Source organism: Entelurus aequoreus, linkage group LG01, assembly GCF_033978785.1.
Source record: "Entelurus aequoreus isolate RoL-2023_Sb linkage group LG01, RoL_Eaeq_v1.1, whole genome shotgun sequence".
NCBI classification, from domain to species: Eukaryota; Metazoa; Chordata; class Actinopteri; order Syngnathiformes; family Syngnathidae; genus Entelurus; species Entelurus aequoreus.
The window spans coordinates 15,086,191-15,105,073 of record NC_084731.1 but is presented as its reverse complement, the minus strand read 5'-3'; the positions used below and the strand labels follow the sequence as shown (position 1 = coordinate 15,105,073).

The following is an 18,883-nucleotide window of genomic DNA, read 5'->3' as shown; positions in this document are numbered from 1 at the left end:
TGGACTGGACTCTCACTATTATGTTAGATCCACTATGGACTGGACTCTCACTATTATGTCAGATCTACTATGGACTGGACTCTCACTATTAAGTTAGATCTACTATGGACTGGACTCTCACTATTATGTTAGATCTACTATGGACTGGACTCTCACTATTATGTTAGATCCACTATGGACTGGACTCTCACTATTATGTTAGATCCACTATGGACTGGACTCTCACAATATTATGTTAGATCCACTATGGACTGGACTCTCACAATATTATGTTAGATCCACTATGGACTGGACTCTCACAATATTATGCTAGATCCACTATGGACTGGACTCTCACTATTATGTTAGATCCACTATGGACTGGACTCTCACTATTATGTTAGATCCACTATGGACTGGACTCTCACAATATTATGTTAGATCCACTATGGACTGGACTCTCACTATTATGTTAGATCCACTATGGACTGGACTCTCACAATATTATGTTAGATCCACTATGGACTGGACTCTCACAATATTATGTTAGATCCACTATGGACTGGACTCTCACAATATTATGTTAGATCATCTATGGACTGGACTCTCACACTATTATGTTAGATCCACTATGGACTGGACTCTCACTATTATGTTAGATCCACTATGGACTGGACTCTCACAATATTATGTTAGATCCACTATGGACTGGACTCTCACACTATTATGTTAGATCCACTATGGACTGGACTCTCACACTATTATGTTAGATCCACTATGGACTGGACTCTCACTATTATGTTAGATCCACTATGGACTGGACTCTCACAATATTATGTTAGATCCACTATGGACTGGACTCTCACAATATTATGATAGATCCACTATGGACTGGACTCTCACACTATTATGTTAGATCCACTATGGACTGGAGTCTCACTATTATGTTAGATCCACTATGGACTGGACTCTCACAATATTATGTTAGATCCACTATGGACTGGACTCTCACTATTATGTTAGATCCACTATGGACTGGACTCTCACAATATTATGTTAGATCCACTATGGACTGGACTCTCACAATATTATGTTAGATCCACTATGGACTGGACTCTCACAATATTATGTTAGATCCACTATGGACTGGACTCTCACACTATTATGTTAGATCCACTATGGACTGGACTCTCACACTATTATGTTAGATCCACTATGGACTGGACTCTCACTATTATGTTAGATTCACTATGGACTGGACTCTCACACTATTATGTTAGATCCACTATGGACTGGACTCTCACACTATTATGTTAGATCCACTATGGACTGGACCCTCACTATTATGTTAAATTCACTATGGACTGGACTCTCACAATATTATGTTAGATCCACTATGGACTGGACTCTCACAATATTATGTTAGATCCACTATGGACTGGACTCTCACACTATTATGTTAGATCCACTATGGACTGGACTCTCACACTATTATGTTAGATCCACTATGGACTGGACTCTCACACTATTATGTTAGATCCACTATGGACTGGACTCTCACACTATTATGTTAGATCCACTATGGACTGGACTCTCACTATTATGTTAGATTCACTATGGACTGGACTCTCACAATATTATGCTAGATCCACTCGACGTCCATTGCACCGGTCGCCCAGGGGGGTCCCCACATCTGCGGTCCCCTCCAAGATTTCTCATTGTTATCCCATTGGGTTGAGTTTTTCCTTGCCTTGATGTGGGATCTGAGCCGAGGATGTCGTTGTGGCTTGTGCAGCCCTTTGAGACACTCGTGATTTAGGGCTATATAAGTAAACATTGATTGATTGATTGATTCAGTTTAAGACATCTTGAACCCTTTTTTTTATTGGGACAAAGATTATTTATGTATTGAATATGTGTATGCGTACTATGGTATATTATTTATTTATTGTTCACTGTTCTGTTACAGAGAACAAGGAAATTGGATAAAATTGCTCTGGTATGAAAAGGCGCAGAACTAAATAAGATTTGCTTCTTCCTACTCCCTTTCGGACGTGCTGTGATGTCACAACTGGAATTGCGTGGTGCACTACAGTGTATCGTATGCATGGTCCAAATAAACTGAAACTGAAACTGAACTGAAGTGTTGCTTCATGTCTTTCTCCTCTTCTGTTCAGGACTGCCCGCAGATTCTGCCGTCCACACAGATCTTCATCCCGGTGGGCGTGACCAAGCCCATCACCTTAGCTGCCAAGAACCTGCCCCAGCCCCAATCAGGCCAGAGGAACTACGAGTGTGTGTTCCACGTCCAGGGGGAGACCCTCAGCGTCCCCGCCCTGCGCTTCAACAGCTCATCCATCCAGTGCCAGAAGACAGCGGTGAGTCCAAACAAATCCTTGGAAAGAGTTGTCTTCTGTTTTGTTTTTTTGGTGCTCGGTGTTTACCGATAACACCTTTTTAGATTTGATGGATGACTCCGCTGAAATGGAATGTGTTGTTGTTTCTCAATCAAGGCGCTTCAGTTTGAAGAATCTGCCAATGATAAACGTCTTGTGTCTCACACACTGATAAAGATGTCCAACTTTCCTAGCACAAGATGACAAATACTGAGCTTCTTAATAGTTGTAAACAAAACATATCCTTAGATCTGAATCATAATACGAGTTTAGGTTTGGATACGTTCCTCCGCCATCTAATGACTGCTGGACACACCTTTTAATATAGTTTCATTAGTGGAGGAGTTCAAGTACCTCGGAGTCTTGTTCACGAGTGAGGGAAGAGTGGATCGTGGGATCGACAGGCGGATCGGTGCGGCGTCTTCAGTAATGCGGACGCTGTATCGATCCGTTGTGGTGAAGAAGGAGCTGAGCTGGAAGGCAAAGCTCTCAATTTACCGGTCGATCTACGTTCCCATCCTCACCTATGGTCATGATCTTTGGGTTATGACCGAAAGGACAAGATCACGGGTACAAGATCTACATTCCCATCCTCACCTATGGTCATGATCTTTGGGTTATGACCGAAAGGACAAGATCACGGGTCCAAGATCTACGTTCCCATCCTCACCTATGGTCATGATCTTTGGGTTATGACCGAAAGGACAAGATCACGGGTCCAAGATCTACGTTCCCATCCTCACCTATGGTCATGATCTTTGGGTTATGACCGAAAGGAGAAGATCACGGGTCCAAGATCTACGTTCCCATCCTCACCTATGGTCATGATCTTTGGGTTATGACCGAAAGGACAAGATCACGGGTCCAAGATCTACATTCCCATCCTCACCTATGGTCATGATCTTTGGGTTATGACCGAAAGGACAAGATCACGGGTCCAAGATCTACGTTCCCATCCTCACCTATGGTCATGATCTTTGGGTTATGACCGGAAGGACAAGATCACGGGTCCAAGATCTACGTTCCCATCCTCACCTATGGTCATGATCTTTGGGTTATGACCGAAAGGACAAGATCACGGGTCCAAGATCTACGTTCCCATCCTCACCTATGGTCATGATCTTTGGGTTATGACCGAAAGGACAAGATCACGGGTACAAGCGGCCGAAATGATTTTCCTCCGCCGGGTGGCGGGTCTCTCCCTTAGAGATACGGTGAGAAGATCTGTCATTTAGGAGGAGCTCAAAGTAAAGCCGCTGCTCCTCCACATGGAGAGGAGCCAGATGAGGTGGTTTGGGCATCTGCTCAGGATGCCACCCGAACGCCTCCCTAGGGAGATGTTTAGGGCACGTCGGACCGGTAGGAGGCCACGGGGAAGACCCAGGACACGTTGGGAAGACTATGTCTCCCGGCTGGCCTGGGAACGCCTCGGGATCCCCCGGGAAGAGCTGGACGAAGTGGCTGGGGAGATGGAAGTCTGGGCTTTCCCGCAAACCGACCTCGGATAAGCGGAAGTAGATGGATAGTGTTTCCTAACGCCCCCTGGAGAACCGCCCAAAAATATCTGTTTCTTAGCTGTGGTCCGTTTGGGCCGCAGCGGTACTCAGTTGTAATAGACGGTAACACTTTAGTATGGGGAACATATTCTAAGTAACAAAGACTTAATATACAGTTATTTGGACACTAGGGGAACATATAAGGGTTAGGGTTGGGATTAGGGTTATGGATAAGGTTGGGGTTGGGGTTAGGGTTACTAATAATCAGTGTTGGGTTAGTTACTGAAAACCAGTACCTAGTTACAATTACTAGTTACTTAATTTCAAAAGTAACGCAGTTACTAACTCAGTTACTTACATCAAAAAGTAATGCGTTACTGTGAAAAGTAACTATTTAGTTACTTCTTTTTTTTCTTCTTTTTTTTTTTAAAGCTCCCATTAATGGCCTTTTAGCCTTCATTTCAGTACTGTTATTGCACTGGAGAATAATACAATCTGTTGATCGACTTGACATGCATTTTTATTTGCATTTTAACATAATTAATAAAAAAACAGTGCCACATAAAAAGGCATTTCTCCTTTCTTTAAACTTGGACCAATGACCATTAATAAAAAACAACTGAAAGTGCAACATAAGAAGGCACATCATCTTCCTTGAAACATAGATAGTGAAATAAAGCCTGACATTGGAGTGATGCTGCTGTCTTCTACACTTGGAGTCATGGATTGTAGAGTCCTTGTTTTCAGTGGCAGGATCATTGACACAGATGGTGAAGTTTCAGATGTAACACTTTTGAGGGGTTTAAGCACCTGGAGGACCTCCTCTGCCACTCTCACATCATCATCGCCAAGGTGCTGTAGCAACTCTGGCGGGCCGGGCAAACATGGATGAGAACCACCTGCTCCATGAAAGGCTCACACTCTCCTCAGAGCCAACGCCCCGCCTCCCCTCCAGAGACCCACTGGTACCAGCCGCCCTGAAGCTCCTGCAGCAATGCAGTGACAACAACATCAGGGCGGCTCACTGGGCGAATCACAAATGGAGCACGGACCTGGAGCATACCATCTCCTCCAGACTCCGTGACTTCATACCTGACACCGGCTCAATACCAGGCCTCTCACTACCACGAGTGGCCTGGGTGAGGCTTAACCGCCTCCGAACTGGTGTCGGTCGCTTTCGCTCAAACATGTTCCAGTGGGGCTTAGCACCTAACGCGACGTGTGAGTGTGGCGCGGAGGAGCAGACTGCCGACCACGTGATCCTGCGTTGCCCGATTTATCGTGCTCCTAATGGTTTGCGTGGCCTGGCGGACCTGGATGACTGCTCGGTGACCTGGCTCACTTCTGTGTGTCCTGACATATGAACGGGAGGGCCCCCCGGGCCTGGGGTGGTAAAAGGCATAGACCCTCGGCCTCAGGTCCGGGTGCCGGAAAACAGCTGCCCATACGATGAAGACATCATCATCAGACAGGTTGATGATGTATTGGACATTTTTCTTCAGGGTCTTGTGGGTCAATGCAGAGTATATAGCTGCCTGCTGCTGCAACATATCATAAGTGGAGTTCCACTTCGTTGGGACATCATGTATGAGCTTTATGAGTAGGCAGCTTTAGTATTTCTTGCTTTGTCTTAAGCACATGAGCAGCTGTTGTGCTAGGAAACCTCCTTCCTGATCCATCCTATTGACTGAGATGTGATGCCAAATTCACTACATGTGCAAAGCACCTATCTGTGGTCCCAGTCCTGCCTCATTCACTGCAATTATTTGATTTTGGCATTATCACGTGTGACTGGGAAATCTTTATCTTCCATTCCTCCACTGCTTGTGTCAGTACCTTTTTGTCATGAACCTGCGCAAGGTGACTCTCGTAGAGGGGGCGTGTCTGCTCATCTGCCGGTCTGCTGTGATTAAGTGAGCGCTTATCGTCACATAGTTTCCCTGGACGTGCACCAGTCTGTCGTGAGCGCAACTGGTGATGCTCGGGATAGTTCATCCACAACTTTTTTCTTCTCCTGCTCATAAAGATCTGGCACAATCTTACCGCTGAAGTGGGTGCGCGACGGGATGTCGTAACGTGGCTCAAGCACGTTCAGCATGTGTTTAAAACCCTCGTTTTGCACAACGGGGTCTGCTCCTATAAACACACCGATTGAATGGCGCGGGGCGTTCAAGCTCTTCCGTTACTCCGCTCGCCATGACCACGCTGTGTGTGGACTGAACGTGCATGCGAACAACCTTTTTGTTTTGTTTTATATATCAAACCGCGGATCACGTGTGTGCCTCCCCTCCCCACACCCAGACACACACACACACGCCTCTTTTCTTCTCTCCGGCGTGTGACAGGGGAAGATTTAGAAGAAAGACACCGCAGCGCATCTGTTTCTAGCCGATAGTACATAAAAAATAACGTAAAATAACGCAGTAACGCATCATGTAGTAACGGTAACTGAGTTACTGAATATAAAAAAATAACGCGTTAGATTACTAGTTACCGCCGAAACTAACGGCGTTACAGTAACGCGTTACTTTGTAACGCGTTAGTCCCAACACTGCTAATAATCAATAATTCTGAGGTTATTGAGGGAAGACTTAGTTAATGACTTACTGGTTGTATAATAATGCATTAAAGGCCTACTGAAATGAATTTTTTTAATTTAAACGGGGATAGGAGATCTATTCTATGTGTCATACTTGATCATTTCGCGATATTGCCATATTTTTGCTGAAAGGATTTAGTATAGAACAACGACGATAAAGATTGCAACTTTTGGTATCTGATAAAAAAAAAGGCTTGCCCCTACCGGAAGTAGCGTGACGTAGTCAGTTGAACATATACGCAAAGTTCCCTATTGTTTACAATGATGGCCGCATGAAGTGAGAGAGATTCGGACCCAGAAAGCGACAATTTCCCCATTAATTTGAGCGAGGATGAAATATTTGTGGATGAGGAAAGTGCAAGTGAAGGACTAGTGGGGAGTTGAAGCTATTCAGATAGGGAAGATGCTGTGAGAGCCGGGGGTGACCTGATATTCAGCTGGGAATGACTACAACAGTAAATAAACACAAGACATATATATACTCTATTAGCCACAACACAACCAGGCTTATATTTAATATGCCACAAATTAATCCTGCATAAAAACACCTGCGTGTTTGTTATGCTAGCTCCTAGCTCCTCTGCTAGCTCCTAGCTCCATAGAACACGCCAATACAATTCAAACACCTGATCAACACACACAATCACTCAGCCCAAAAGACCGTTCACCTAACCCAAGGTTCATAAAGCTTATATATTTTTAAAAAGTTACGTACATACGCAAAAAAAAGGTTGCGCACATACGGTCAAGCGATCAAATGTTTAGAAGCCAAAGCTGCATACTCACAGTAGCACGTCTGCGTCTTTGTCATCCAAATCAAAGTAATCCTGGTAAGAGTCTGTGTTGTCCCAGTTCTCTACAGGCGTCTGTGTATCGAAGTCAAAAGTCCTCCTGGTTAGAGTCTCTGTTATCCAAGTTCTTCCATTTTGACTGCATCTTCCGGGAATGTAAACAAAGAAGCGCCGGCTGTGTACTGTTGTTGCTGACTACGTTCGAAAAATACGTCCATTTCGCACCGACAACTTTCTTCTTTGCTTGCTCAGCTTCTTTCTCCATAATGCAATGAACATGATTGCAACAGATTCACGAACACAGATGTCCAGAATACTGTGGAATTATGAAATGAAAACAGAGCTTTTTCGTATTGGCTTCAATGTGGAAGGCATACCCGTGTTCGCCGGTCTACGTCACGCGCATACGTCATCCTCAGAGGCGTTTCGAACCGGAAGTTTAGCGGCAAATTTAAAATGTCACTTTATAAGTTAACCCGGCCGTATTGGCATGTGTTATAATGTTAAGATTTCATCATTGAAAAACTATCAGACTGCGTGGTCGGTAGTAGTGGGTTTCAGTAGGCCTTTAATAAGTACTTAATAATGACTAATTAAGAGCCAATATGTTACTAATGTGCATGTTAATAAGCAACTAATTAATGGTGAATATGTTCCCCATACTAAAGTGTTACCTAATAAACTTCTCCACCACATATCAAGCAAACAGAAAAAGTCTGGAGCTAAAGTCAGAGAAGTTTCTTAAGCGCAAAAATTGTGACTGAAGCGGAAAAGCTGTATATCAATGTATTCAGTTATTTTTTAATTAGCACAATTTTTCATGTGATAATATATTTCTCGACGTTGTGAACTTGATGAATGGTTGAAGTCAAGTCGTGCACGCCACGGACCCAGTTAACCAACAAGCAATTTGACACAATCAGCCGTATTCTCAATGAATAATAATAATGATAATAATATATTTTATTTGTAAAAAAGCACTATCCATTGAGCAAACAACCTCAAAGTGCTACAGTGTATTAAAAAAATAAATAAAAAGATAATACAAATAAAAACTAGAACTAGCACGCATATATCTAAAAAAAAAAAGGCTTTTTTAAAAAGAAGAGTTTTTAAGCCTTTTTTAAAAAGCATCCACAGTCTGTGGTGCCCCCAGGTGGTCAGGGAGAGTGTTCCACAGACTGGGAGCGGCGGAGCAGAAAGCCCGGTCTCCCATTGTCCGTAGCTTTGTCCTCAGAGTTTATTCTGTCCGGAGCGGAGGTGTCGTGTGGAGGATTTGGGGGTGAGCGGGTCTTTGAGGTAGAGGGGGGCATTTCCATGGAGGCACTGGTGGGTTAGTAGGGAGACTTTGTCTTCAATCCTGAGTGGAACAGGAAGCCAGTGATTCATCTGATGACCGAGTGGTTATCACGTACACTCAGGGTATCCGCGGGGTCTTAAGAAAGTCTTACATTTGACATGTTGAAACCCGCATAGACACTGTACGGTCCTCCAAAGTGAGACAAAGCTGAATGCACCTTCAGGTAGACAAAAGTATGTGTGTTGGTGAGGCCTCCAACTAGTATGACAGATGAGAAGTAGCTAGCGTTGCGCTCCACCGAGGCTGAAAACGTGAGGCAGGAGTTTGCCTGTGAAGCTAGTTTGTAGCATATTGATCTCGTTCACACGTTGACTCTGTACTTCACTCACCTTTCCACGGTCTGCCTCGCGAGCCCATCTCTCCTTTCTACCTTCTCCTTTTCCCGTGTCTGTCAAACCCGGTCTCAGAACGTTCTATCTGCTGCTCTCTAACGCTCCGACCGTGGTGTAGGTAAGTGTAAACTTCACCAGGATTGTTGACAGGCCTGAGGTCTGCTTCGTGGCAGATGTTGACAGCAGAGCTAATGAGTTCCAGACAGGGTTGTGTCTCCATCAGCCGGGGGATGCTAGCTGTTAAACCTCACCCCGGCCAAGTTTTTTCTACTTAATGTCCACAAAGTAGACGTGCCGCCCGTGGTAATTAGCCTGGGGTTGTCAGCACTTCTCTCCCGTGTTAGCAATTAGCTGTTGGCCAAGTATGGATGAAGGAAGAAGAGACCATGTCTCGTCACTGTACGCCATAAAGAAGAAGCCAGATGCGTAAACACAATTATTTGCAGTAAATGACGGTGATACTTTTTGAAGAACTGTGCTTGCTTTGTACTTTTGAAAGCTCCAGCTCAATAAATCCCGTATGGAAGCAGTGGTCAGATTGTTAGAATTGTATTGATTTGGACGGTGCTGGTCTATTAATTGAGAGTTGGTATTGATTCCCCGTTTGTTGTAACTCAACATTCCCAATGTGAGTATTGTCTCGGGTTGCTGACGTGATGGAATTAATAATACGATATTTGACTCGGGGGCTCTGTCCACACCAACATGGATATTTTCCAAAAATGCACATTTACCGTGTCCTTTCACAAACAATGTATTTACTTAAAAACTGTTCATCATCATTTGATCATCACTTTTAACTCGGGCGGTATAGCTCGGTCGGTAGAGCGGGCCGTGCCAGCAACTTGAGGGTTCCAGGTTTGATCCCCGAACTGCACCAATTTTTACAAGAGGACTGGTCTAAAATTCAAGCAGAAGCTTGTGGATGGCTACCAAAAGCGCCTTATTGCAGTGAAACTTGCCAAAGGACATGTAAGCAAATATTAACATTGCTGTATGTATACTTTTGACCCAGCACATTTTCAGTAGACCCATAATAAATTCATAAAAGAAGCAAACTTCATGAAAAAATAAGAGTTGTAGAAATTATTGGAAACTCAAGACAGCCATGACCTAATGTTCTTTAGTGTATGTCAACTTTTGACCACCACTGTATGTATCTACCTTTTTTTGTTGCTAATTAAAGGCCTACTGAAATGAATTTTTTTTATTTAAACGGGGATAGCAGATCCATTCTATGTGTCATACTTGATCATTTTGCGATATTGCCATATTTTTGCTGAAAGGATTTAGTAGAGAACGTCGACGATAAAGTTCGCAACTTTTGGTCGCTGATAAAAAAAAGCCTTGCCTGTACCGGAAGTAGCGTGACGTCACAGGTTGAAAGGCTCCTCACATTTCCCCATTGTTTACACCAGCAGCGAGAGCGATTCGGACCGAGAAAGCGACGATTACCCCATTAATTTGAGCCAGGATGAAAGATTTGTGGATGAGGAACGTGAGAGTGAAGGACTAGAGTGCAGTGCAGGACGTATCTTTCTTCGCTCTGACCGTAACTTAGGTACAAGGGTTCATTGGATTCCACACTTTCTCCTTTTTCTATTGTGGATCACGGATTTGTATTTTAAACCACCTTAGATACTATATCCTCTTGAAAATGAGAGTCGAGAACGCGAAATGGACATTCACAGTGACTTTTATCTCCACAACAATACATCGGCGAAGCACTTTAGCTACGGAGCTAACGTGATAGCATCGGGCTTAACTGCAGATAGAAACAAAATAAATAAACCCCTGACTGGAAGGATAGATAGAAAATCAACAATACTATTAAACCATGGACCTGTAACTACACGGTTAATGCTTTCCAGCCTGGCGAAGCTTAACAATGCTGTTGCTAACGACGCCATTGAAGCTAACTTAGCTACGGGACCTCACAGAGCTATGATAAAAACATTTGCTATCCACCTAAGCCAGCCAGCCCTCATCTGCTCATCAACACCCGTGCTCACCTGCGTTCCAGCGATCGACGGCGCGACGAAGGACTTCACCCGATCATCGATGCGGTCGGCGGCTAGCGTCGGATAGCGCGTCTGCTATCCAAGTCAAAGTCCTCCTGGTTGTGTTGCTGCAGCCAGCCGCTAATACACCGATCCCACCTACAGCTTTCTTCTTTGCAGTCTTCATTGTTCAGTAAACAAATTGCAAAAGATTCACCAACACAGATGTCCAGAATACTGTGGAATTTTGCGATGAAAACAGAGCTTTTTTGTATTGTGATACAATGTGTCCCAATACTTCCGTTTGAACCATTGACGTCACGCGCATACGTCATTATACATAGAAGTTCCCCGGGAAATTTAAAACTGCACTTTATAAGTTAACCCGGTCGTATTGGCATGTGTTGCAATGTTAAGATTTCATCATTGATATATAAACTATCAGACTGCGTGGTCGGTAGTAGTGGCTTTCAGTAGGCCTTTAAGTCCTTGGTTATTTGATGCTGTCGTATTTTGAAAAGAACGCGACTTGTATTGCTGGATCCACTCTCCTATACCTTAGAAAGACTCAAGGCCAAGGTTATATGAGTTATTCATTTGCCTTTTGAGTCGGGGCTTCACCCTGTTCTGTGTTCTGTGCCCCGGGCTATGGATCCCAGGATGTCTCTGTTTGTGCTGTGTAGCACTGGTACTACTACTGGGCGGGGAAGGCTCACCAATCAATAAACACAAGGATGCTAATCCACAGTTTAGCCTGGTGTTTGAAAAAACACACACAGTCGTGACACGAATAGGAGCTCAGCGGAAAGACTGGATTCTGGGAGAGTACAGTAGTCTGTCGCGTATTAGTGTTGATCCCAAGAAATACTTGAGGTGAAACAAAACATCAGGAATGAAGGAAGGAACTGGCTTACGAAGAAGTAACAGTGGGCAATGCAAAATAGAAGAGAGAAATTGGAGCGTGAATGAGAGGAGAAGAGTGAGAGGAAGAGTGATATTGAAAAGAAGATGGGGGGGAGGAAGATGAGAGGATGTGAGAAATGAAATTGTCTGAAAAGTCTCCCTGGAGGCCAAAACTCAATCTCTTCTCTTTCAAAAGAATACAACAGGATGTACAGGATGACCAGAGTCAGATCATGTTTGAAGTCCACCTTCCTGTTCTTTGCTCCACTTCCACGGTGATGATAACCCAATACCACATGCTATATGACTACCCTATGTGGTAGTGTGACATCAGCTGCATCCATGGTGGGAAAACATCAATATCCTTCTGCTGTTTCTGACTTTACTGCACATGCAGTCCACGGCATCTCAAAGGGGACGTGGATCATCAGAATGATAATAGGCCCTGTTTCTCTAAAAGTTCAGGAACTTTAGTTTCCTGGACCTATAGGTTCTTGTAGAAGTGTGTGGTTTGTGTTCCCACCGCATTTCACAGTTCAGGTATCCATCCATCCATCTTCTTCCGCTTATCCGAAGCCCAGACTTCCCTCTCCCCAGCCACTTCGTCCAGCTCTTCCCGGGGGATCCCAAGGTGTTCCCGGGCCAGCCGGGAGACAAAGTCTTCCCAACGTGTCCTGGGTCTTCCCCGTGGCCTCCTACCGGTCGGACGTGCCCTAAACACCTCCCTAGGGAGGCGTTCGGGTGGCATCCTGACCAGATGCCCGAACCACCTCATCTGGCTCCTCCCGATGTGGAGGAGCAGCGGCTTTACTTTGAGCTCCCCCCAGGAGACAGAGCTTCTCACCCTATCTCTAAGGGAGAGCCCCGCCACCCGGCGGAGGAAACTCATTTCGGCCGCTTGTACCCGTGATCTTGTCCTTTCGGTCATAACCCAAATATCATGACCATAGGTAAGGATGGGAACGTAGATCGACTGGTGAATTGAGAGCTTTGCCTTCCGGCTCAGCTCCTTCTTCACCACAACGGATCGATACAGCGTCCGCATTACTGAAGACGCCGCAGCTGTCGATCTCACGATCCACTCTTCCCTCACTCGTGAACAAGACTCCGAGGTACTTGAACTCCTCCACTTGGGGCAAGAGTTCCTCCCTAACCCGGAGATGGCACTCCACCCTTTTCCGGGCGAGAACCATGGACTCGGACTTGGAGGTGCTGATTCTCATCCCAGTCGCTTCACACTCGGCTGCGAACCGATCCAGTGAGAGCTGAAGATCCTGGGCAGATGAAGCCATCAAGACCACATCATCTGCAAAAAGCAGAGACCTAATCCTGCAGCCACCAAACCAGATCCCCTCAACGCCCTGACTGCGCCTAGAAATTATGTCCATAAAAGTTATGAACAGAATCGGTGACAAATGGCAGCCTTGGCGGAGTCCAACCCTCACTGGAAACGGGTCCGACTTACTGCCGGCAATGCGGACCAAGCTCTGACACTGATCATACAGGGAGCGGACCGCCACAACAGACAGTCCGATACCCCATACTCTCTAAGCACTCCCCACAGGACTTCCCGAGGGACACGGTCGAATGCCTTCTCCAAGTCCACAAAGCACATTTAGACTGGTTGGGAAAACTCCCATGCACCCTCAAGGACCCTGCCGAGAGTATAGAGCTCCACAGTTCCATGACCAGGACGAAAACCACACTGTTCCTCCTGAATCCGAGGTTCGACTATCCGGTGTAGCCTCCTCTCCAGTACACCTGAATAGACCTTACCGGGAAGGCTGAGGAGTGTGATCCCACGATAGTTACAACACACCCTCCGGTCCCCCTTTTTAAAGGTTCAGGTAGTTTATACAAATCATGGAGGAGTGGTTTACTTTACTTGTACACTGATACCAAGTAACTAAACTGACAATATTAGGTCAACAATGTGTTAAAGAACATTTTACATCAATCAATCTAGGGATCTAGATATCTGGTCCCTCTTTTGCCTTCACCTTCATTGTCCATTCCTTTTTGGTGACTTTATATACTCTGGACCTAGACGTTGAGTCCGCGACATACATGGCGGACAATAACCGATACAGTCTGATTTGCCTGTCCAAAAGCATTCGATGTTTTCTGTAGTCTTCACTCGGCGGCCAGGTAATACAAAGCACACACTACCCTTTTTTATCACATCCACGGGAGCCTGCATTCTCCTTGTCTCTCCTTTCTACAAATGGACAAAGTTTATTGGTAAGTAGAATCACAGCTGATATTGGAAAGTTCTCTTGCCGTCTGAGAAGTGCCGTATCCCAAATAGCTGCAATGGCTTTCTCTTAAGGTATTCATGTGTGATTTCCACAAGCGTCTGTACATGTAGAAGAAGGAGAAACACGGGCATGTCTGGATGACTCGCCTTCATATGTCCAGTGCTTAAATCTGGTTGTTATGAAGCTGGCTGTGGCGCGTTCCTTCTGACGTCACTTCCTCTCCGAACTCACTTTGTAAATGATCAATCAATCAATCAATCAATCAATCAATGTTTATTTATACAGCCCTAAATCACAAGTGTCTCAAAGGGCTGTACAAGCCACAACGACATCCTCGGTACAGAGCCCACATACGGGCAAGGAAAAACTCACCCCAGTGGGACGTCGGTGAATGACTATGAGAAACCTTGGAGAGGACCGCATATGTGGGTAAACCCCCCCCCCCCCCCCCCCCCCCCCCTCTAGGGGAGACCGAAAGCAACGGATGTCGAGTGGGTCTGACATAACATTGTGAAAGTCCAGTCCACAGTGGATCCAACACATCAGCGGGAGTCCAGTCCACAGCGGGGCCAACAGGAAACCATCCCGAGCGGAGACGGGTCAGCAGCGCAGAGATGTCCCCAACCGATGCACAGGCTAGTGGTCCACCCGGGGTCCCGGCTCTGGACAGCCAGCACTTCATCCATGGCCACCGGACCTATGCAACTCCCCCTCGCAAGGGACAGGGGAGAAGAGGAGAGAAGAAAAGAAACGGCAGATCAACTGGTCTAAAAAGGGGGGGTCTATTTAAAGGCTAGATTATACAAATGAGTTTTAAGATGGGACTTAAATGCTTCTACTGAGGTAGCATCTCTAACTGTTACCGGGAGGGCATTCCAGAGTACTGGAGCCCGAATAGAAAACGCTCTATAGCCCGCAGACTTTTTTTTGGTTCTGGGAATCACTAATAAGCCGGAGTTCTTTGAACGCAGATTTCTTGCCGGGACATATGGTACAATACAATCGGCGAGATAGGCTGGAGCTAAACCGTGTAGTATTTTATACGTAAGTAGTAAAACCTTAAAGTCGCATCTTAAGTGCACAGGAAGCCAGTGCAGGTGAGCCAGTATAGGCGTAATATGATCAAACTTTCTTGTTTTTGTCAAAAGCCTTGCAGCCGCATTTTGTACCAACTGTAATCTTTTAATGCTAGACATAGGGAGGCCCGAAAATAATACGTTACAGTAATCGAGACGAGACGTAACGAACGCATGAATAATGATCTCAGCGTCGCTAGTGGACAAGATGGAACGAATTTTAGCGATATTACGGAGATGAAAGAAGGCCGTTTTAGTAACACTCTTAATGTGTGACTCAAACGAGAGAGTTGGGTCGAAGATAATACCCAGATTCTTTACCGAGTCTCCTTGTTTAATTGTTTGGTTGTCAAATGAGTCCATATAGAGCTAAGAGCCTGAGATTCAAGAATTGCACGGCTGACTTACCCATGTAAAAAATAGTCCGAGGAGGGGGACCTTAAACGCTGGTTTAGTGTGGCTGAAACGGGGCTTAGGCTAAATAATCATTGGTTTAAGGGGTTAAACGACTTAGTGTAGACATGGCCTAAAACCCCTTCTTCCACTTTTTCTGAGCAAGCCCAGGAAGCTCCCTGCTGTGTCGGTCGATCAGGAGGTCAAGGCTCAGGGGCCAATCAGGAGGTCAAGGCTCAGGGGCTACGGCCAATGAGCGTCTGAGCATATTGTGCTTAGAGTGGCAGGCGGGTTAAAGGAGCACTACGCCTGTTGTGAGGCCGCAAGCTCAGGTGAGCACAATGTGGGGAAGACAAAGGTGACGGACCACAGCTGGATGTTGCCGGCAGGTCAAAGGCGAGCGAAGGGAGTCGTACGAGTTCAGGACTCTCACTCTCGTCTATTCCTCTCTTTCCCCATCTTAGTCGCCCGTGTTTCCACTTGTCCTCTTTATTCTTCACTCAGGTTCCTCAAAAAGAGGGCCGCACAGATAACATCTGTGTGGGCCTTACACCATTACCTCCCGTCTGATAAGCCATGGGGCCACTCTATCACCCTCTTTTTTTCTGACTCCTTCACCAGTAAGACGGGGAAAAAACACAGTTGCGGGAAGGAGAAGAAAATCAAGTTTGGGGATAGGATGAGTGTGTGTGTGTGTGTGTGTGGAGAGCAGCTGTTAGCTAAAGGAGAGATGGGAAGTATCAGGGGTCCTGATGGCATCCAATTAAAGGAGATAAAATGATGATGAATTACAGTCGGGCAGTAGAGACAGCCACTCCTGCCGGTCCACACAGGAGCTCTCACGCACCAGAAGGGAATTAGCAGATAGCAATGCTGGTGCCGAGGAGCCACATTCTCATGAAGTCCAAGACTTCAGTCAGGCCAGCTGTGTAAATGTATATTGCCGTTTAATTTGCAACATGTCAAACTAAGACTACCGTATTTTTCGGACTATAAGTCGCAGTTTTTTTCACAGGAGCGACTTATGTGTGAAATTATTAACACAATATAGTGTAAAATATCAAATAATATTATTTATCTCATTCACGTAAGGGACTAGACGTATAAGATTTCATGGGATTTAGCGATTAGGAGTGACAGATTGTTTGGTAAACGTATAGCATGTTCTATATGTTATAGTTATTTGAATGACTCTTACCATAATATGTTACGTTAACATACCAGGCACGTTCTCAGTTGGTTATTTATGCCTCATATAACGTACACTTATTCAGCCTGTTGTTCACTATTCTTTATTTATTTTAGATTGCCTTTCAAATGTCTATTCTTGGTGTTGGCTTTTATCAAATACATTTCCCCCAAAAATGCGACTTATACTCCTTTGCGACATATATATGTTTTTTTTAGAGCCAATAAATGCTTTAAAATGTAATATCGGAAATTATCGGTATCGTTTTTTTTATTATCGGTATCGTTTTTTTAATTTTTTTATTTTTTTTAATTAAATCAACATAAAAAACACAAGATACACTTACAATTAGTGCACCGACCCAAAAAACCTCCCTCCCCCATTCACACTCATTCACACAAAAGGTTTGTTTCTTTCTGTTATTAATATTCTGCTTCCTACATTATACCGTATTTCCTTGATTAGGCGCAGGGGCGCTAATTAATTTAAAACCTCCTGTCACTCCTGCGCTTACCAGAAGCCTGCGGGATGGCCAAGCATGCGCTAATTATTTTATAACCTCTTCTCACTCCGGCGCTTACCTTATCATGAAAAGCACATTTAATAAAAAAAAACGTTATTATTGTCTTACCTTTAGGTATAAATGAGTCCATGCCAGCTCCTTTTGAAGTAAAGCATCGATATAGAAGTCTTCCTTATCTTTCTTCAGTTTTAAAAGTCTCTCTGTCTCGATGGAGATCTTCCTTTTAAGTATTACCTTCTGCTTCGATTGAAAGTCCAGTTTAGAAAACCGTTTTATTTTAGATATGTAATCCTCCATGGTAAAAGTCCAAGCAAACAATGGCTGCGCACTCTTGCTGCCGGTTGTCTTCTTCTGCAGCACTCTTCTGCAGTACCAGCAGTCGCAAGAAGGATCACTAGCGCCCTCTACCACCAGGAGGCGGGAGTCATTTAATGACTCATATTCGACCCGGCGGAAGTGCCAAGCATGCGCTAATTATTTTGCGAAACGAGTTTGACCCGGCTGTAATTCGAGGCATGCGAATACCATATTCCCGGCGCCAATTCAAGGAAATACGGTATATCAATATATATCAATACAGTCTGCAAGGGATACAGTCCGTAAGCACGCATGATTGTGCGTGCTGCTGGTCCACTAATAGTACTAACCTTTAACAGTTAATTTTACTCATTTGCATTAATTGCTAGTTTCTATGTAACTGTTTTTATATTGTTTTACTTTCTTTTTTATTCAAGAAAATATTTTTAATTTATTTATATTATTTTATTTTATTATATTTTTTAAAAAGGACCTTATCTTCACCATACCGGGTTGTCCAAATTAGGCATAATGATGTGTTAATTCCACGACTGTATATATCGGTATCGGTTGATATCGGTATCGGTAATTAAAGAGTTGGACAATATCGGCATATCGGATATCGGCAAAAAGCCATTATCGGACATCCCTAGTTTTTTATTATGCATTTTTGGTCCGGAGCGACTTATAGTCCGAAAAATAGTCATAAAAACAGGATTTCGGAGGGTTCCGAAGGTCATGACCGCATCAGCTCTGATAGTGACCGCTTCTATGCACTAAATTTGTCTGATTTCTGAAATACACACCAAAGTATTAGGCCACCCATCCAAATGATGAGAATCAGGTGTCCTAATCACTTGGCCAAACCCAAACAGCTCAATTTGTATTTCATCTGACATCACATGGACAAAGATAATAATAATAATAATAATGGATTAGATTTTATATAGCGCTTTTCTATTATTAGATACTCAAAGCGCTCACAGAGAAGTGGGAATCCATCATTCATTCACACCCGGTGGTGGTAAGCTACATTTGTAGCCACAGTTGCCCTGGGGTAGACTGACCATGCATTCATCATTCATTCACCAGTGTGAGCAGCACCGGGGCCAAGGGTAAAGTGTCCTGCCCAAGGACACAATGGCAGCGATTTGGATGTCAAGAGGCGGGGAGCGAACCTGCAACCCTCAGGTTTCTGGCACGGCCGCTCTACCCACTACGCCATACCGCCCCTAAAGATAAGACCTTCTGGAGGAAAGTTCTGTGGTCAGATAAAAACAAAAATGGAGCT

General features: G+C 44.6%; 1 protein-coding gene across 1 annotated transcript in view; it reads left to right on the top strand.

Annotated features, from left to right (window-relative positions):
• LOC133661029 (plexin-A1-like) overlaps nucleotides 1-18,883 on the top strand; it is a 234,172-nt gene that overhangs the window by 86,831 nt on the left and 128,458 nt on the right. Inside the window, exon 5 of the mRNA XM_062064396.1 lies at nucleotides 2,157-2,357. Coding sequence (XP_061920380.1) covers nucleotides 2,157-2,357 — 201 coding nt within the window. The remainder of the gene's footprint in view (nucleotides 1-2,156; nucleotides 2,358-18,883) is intronic.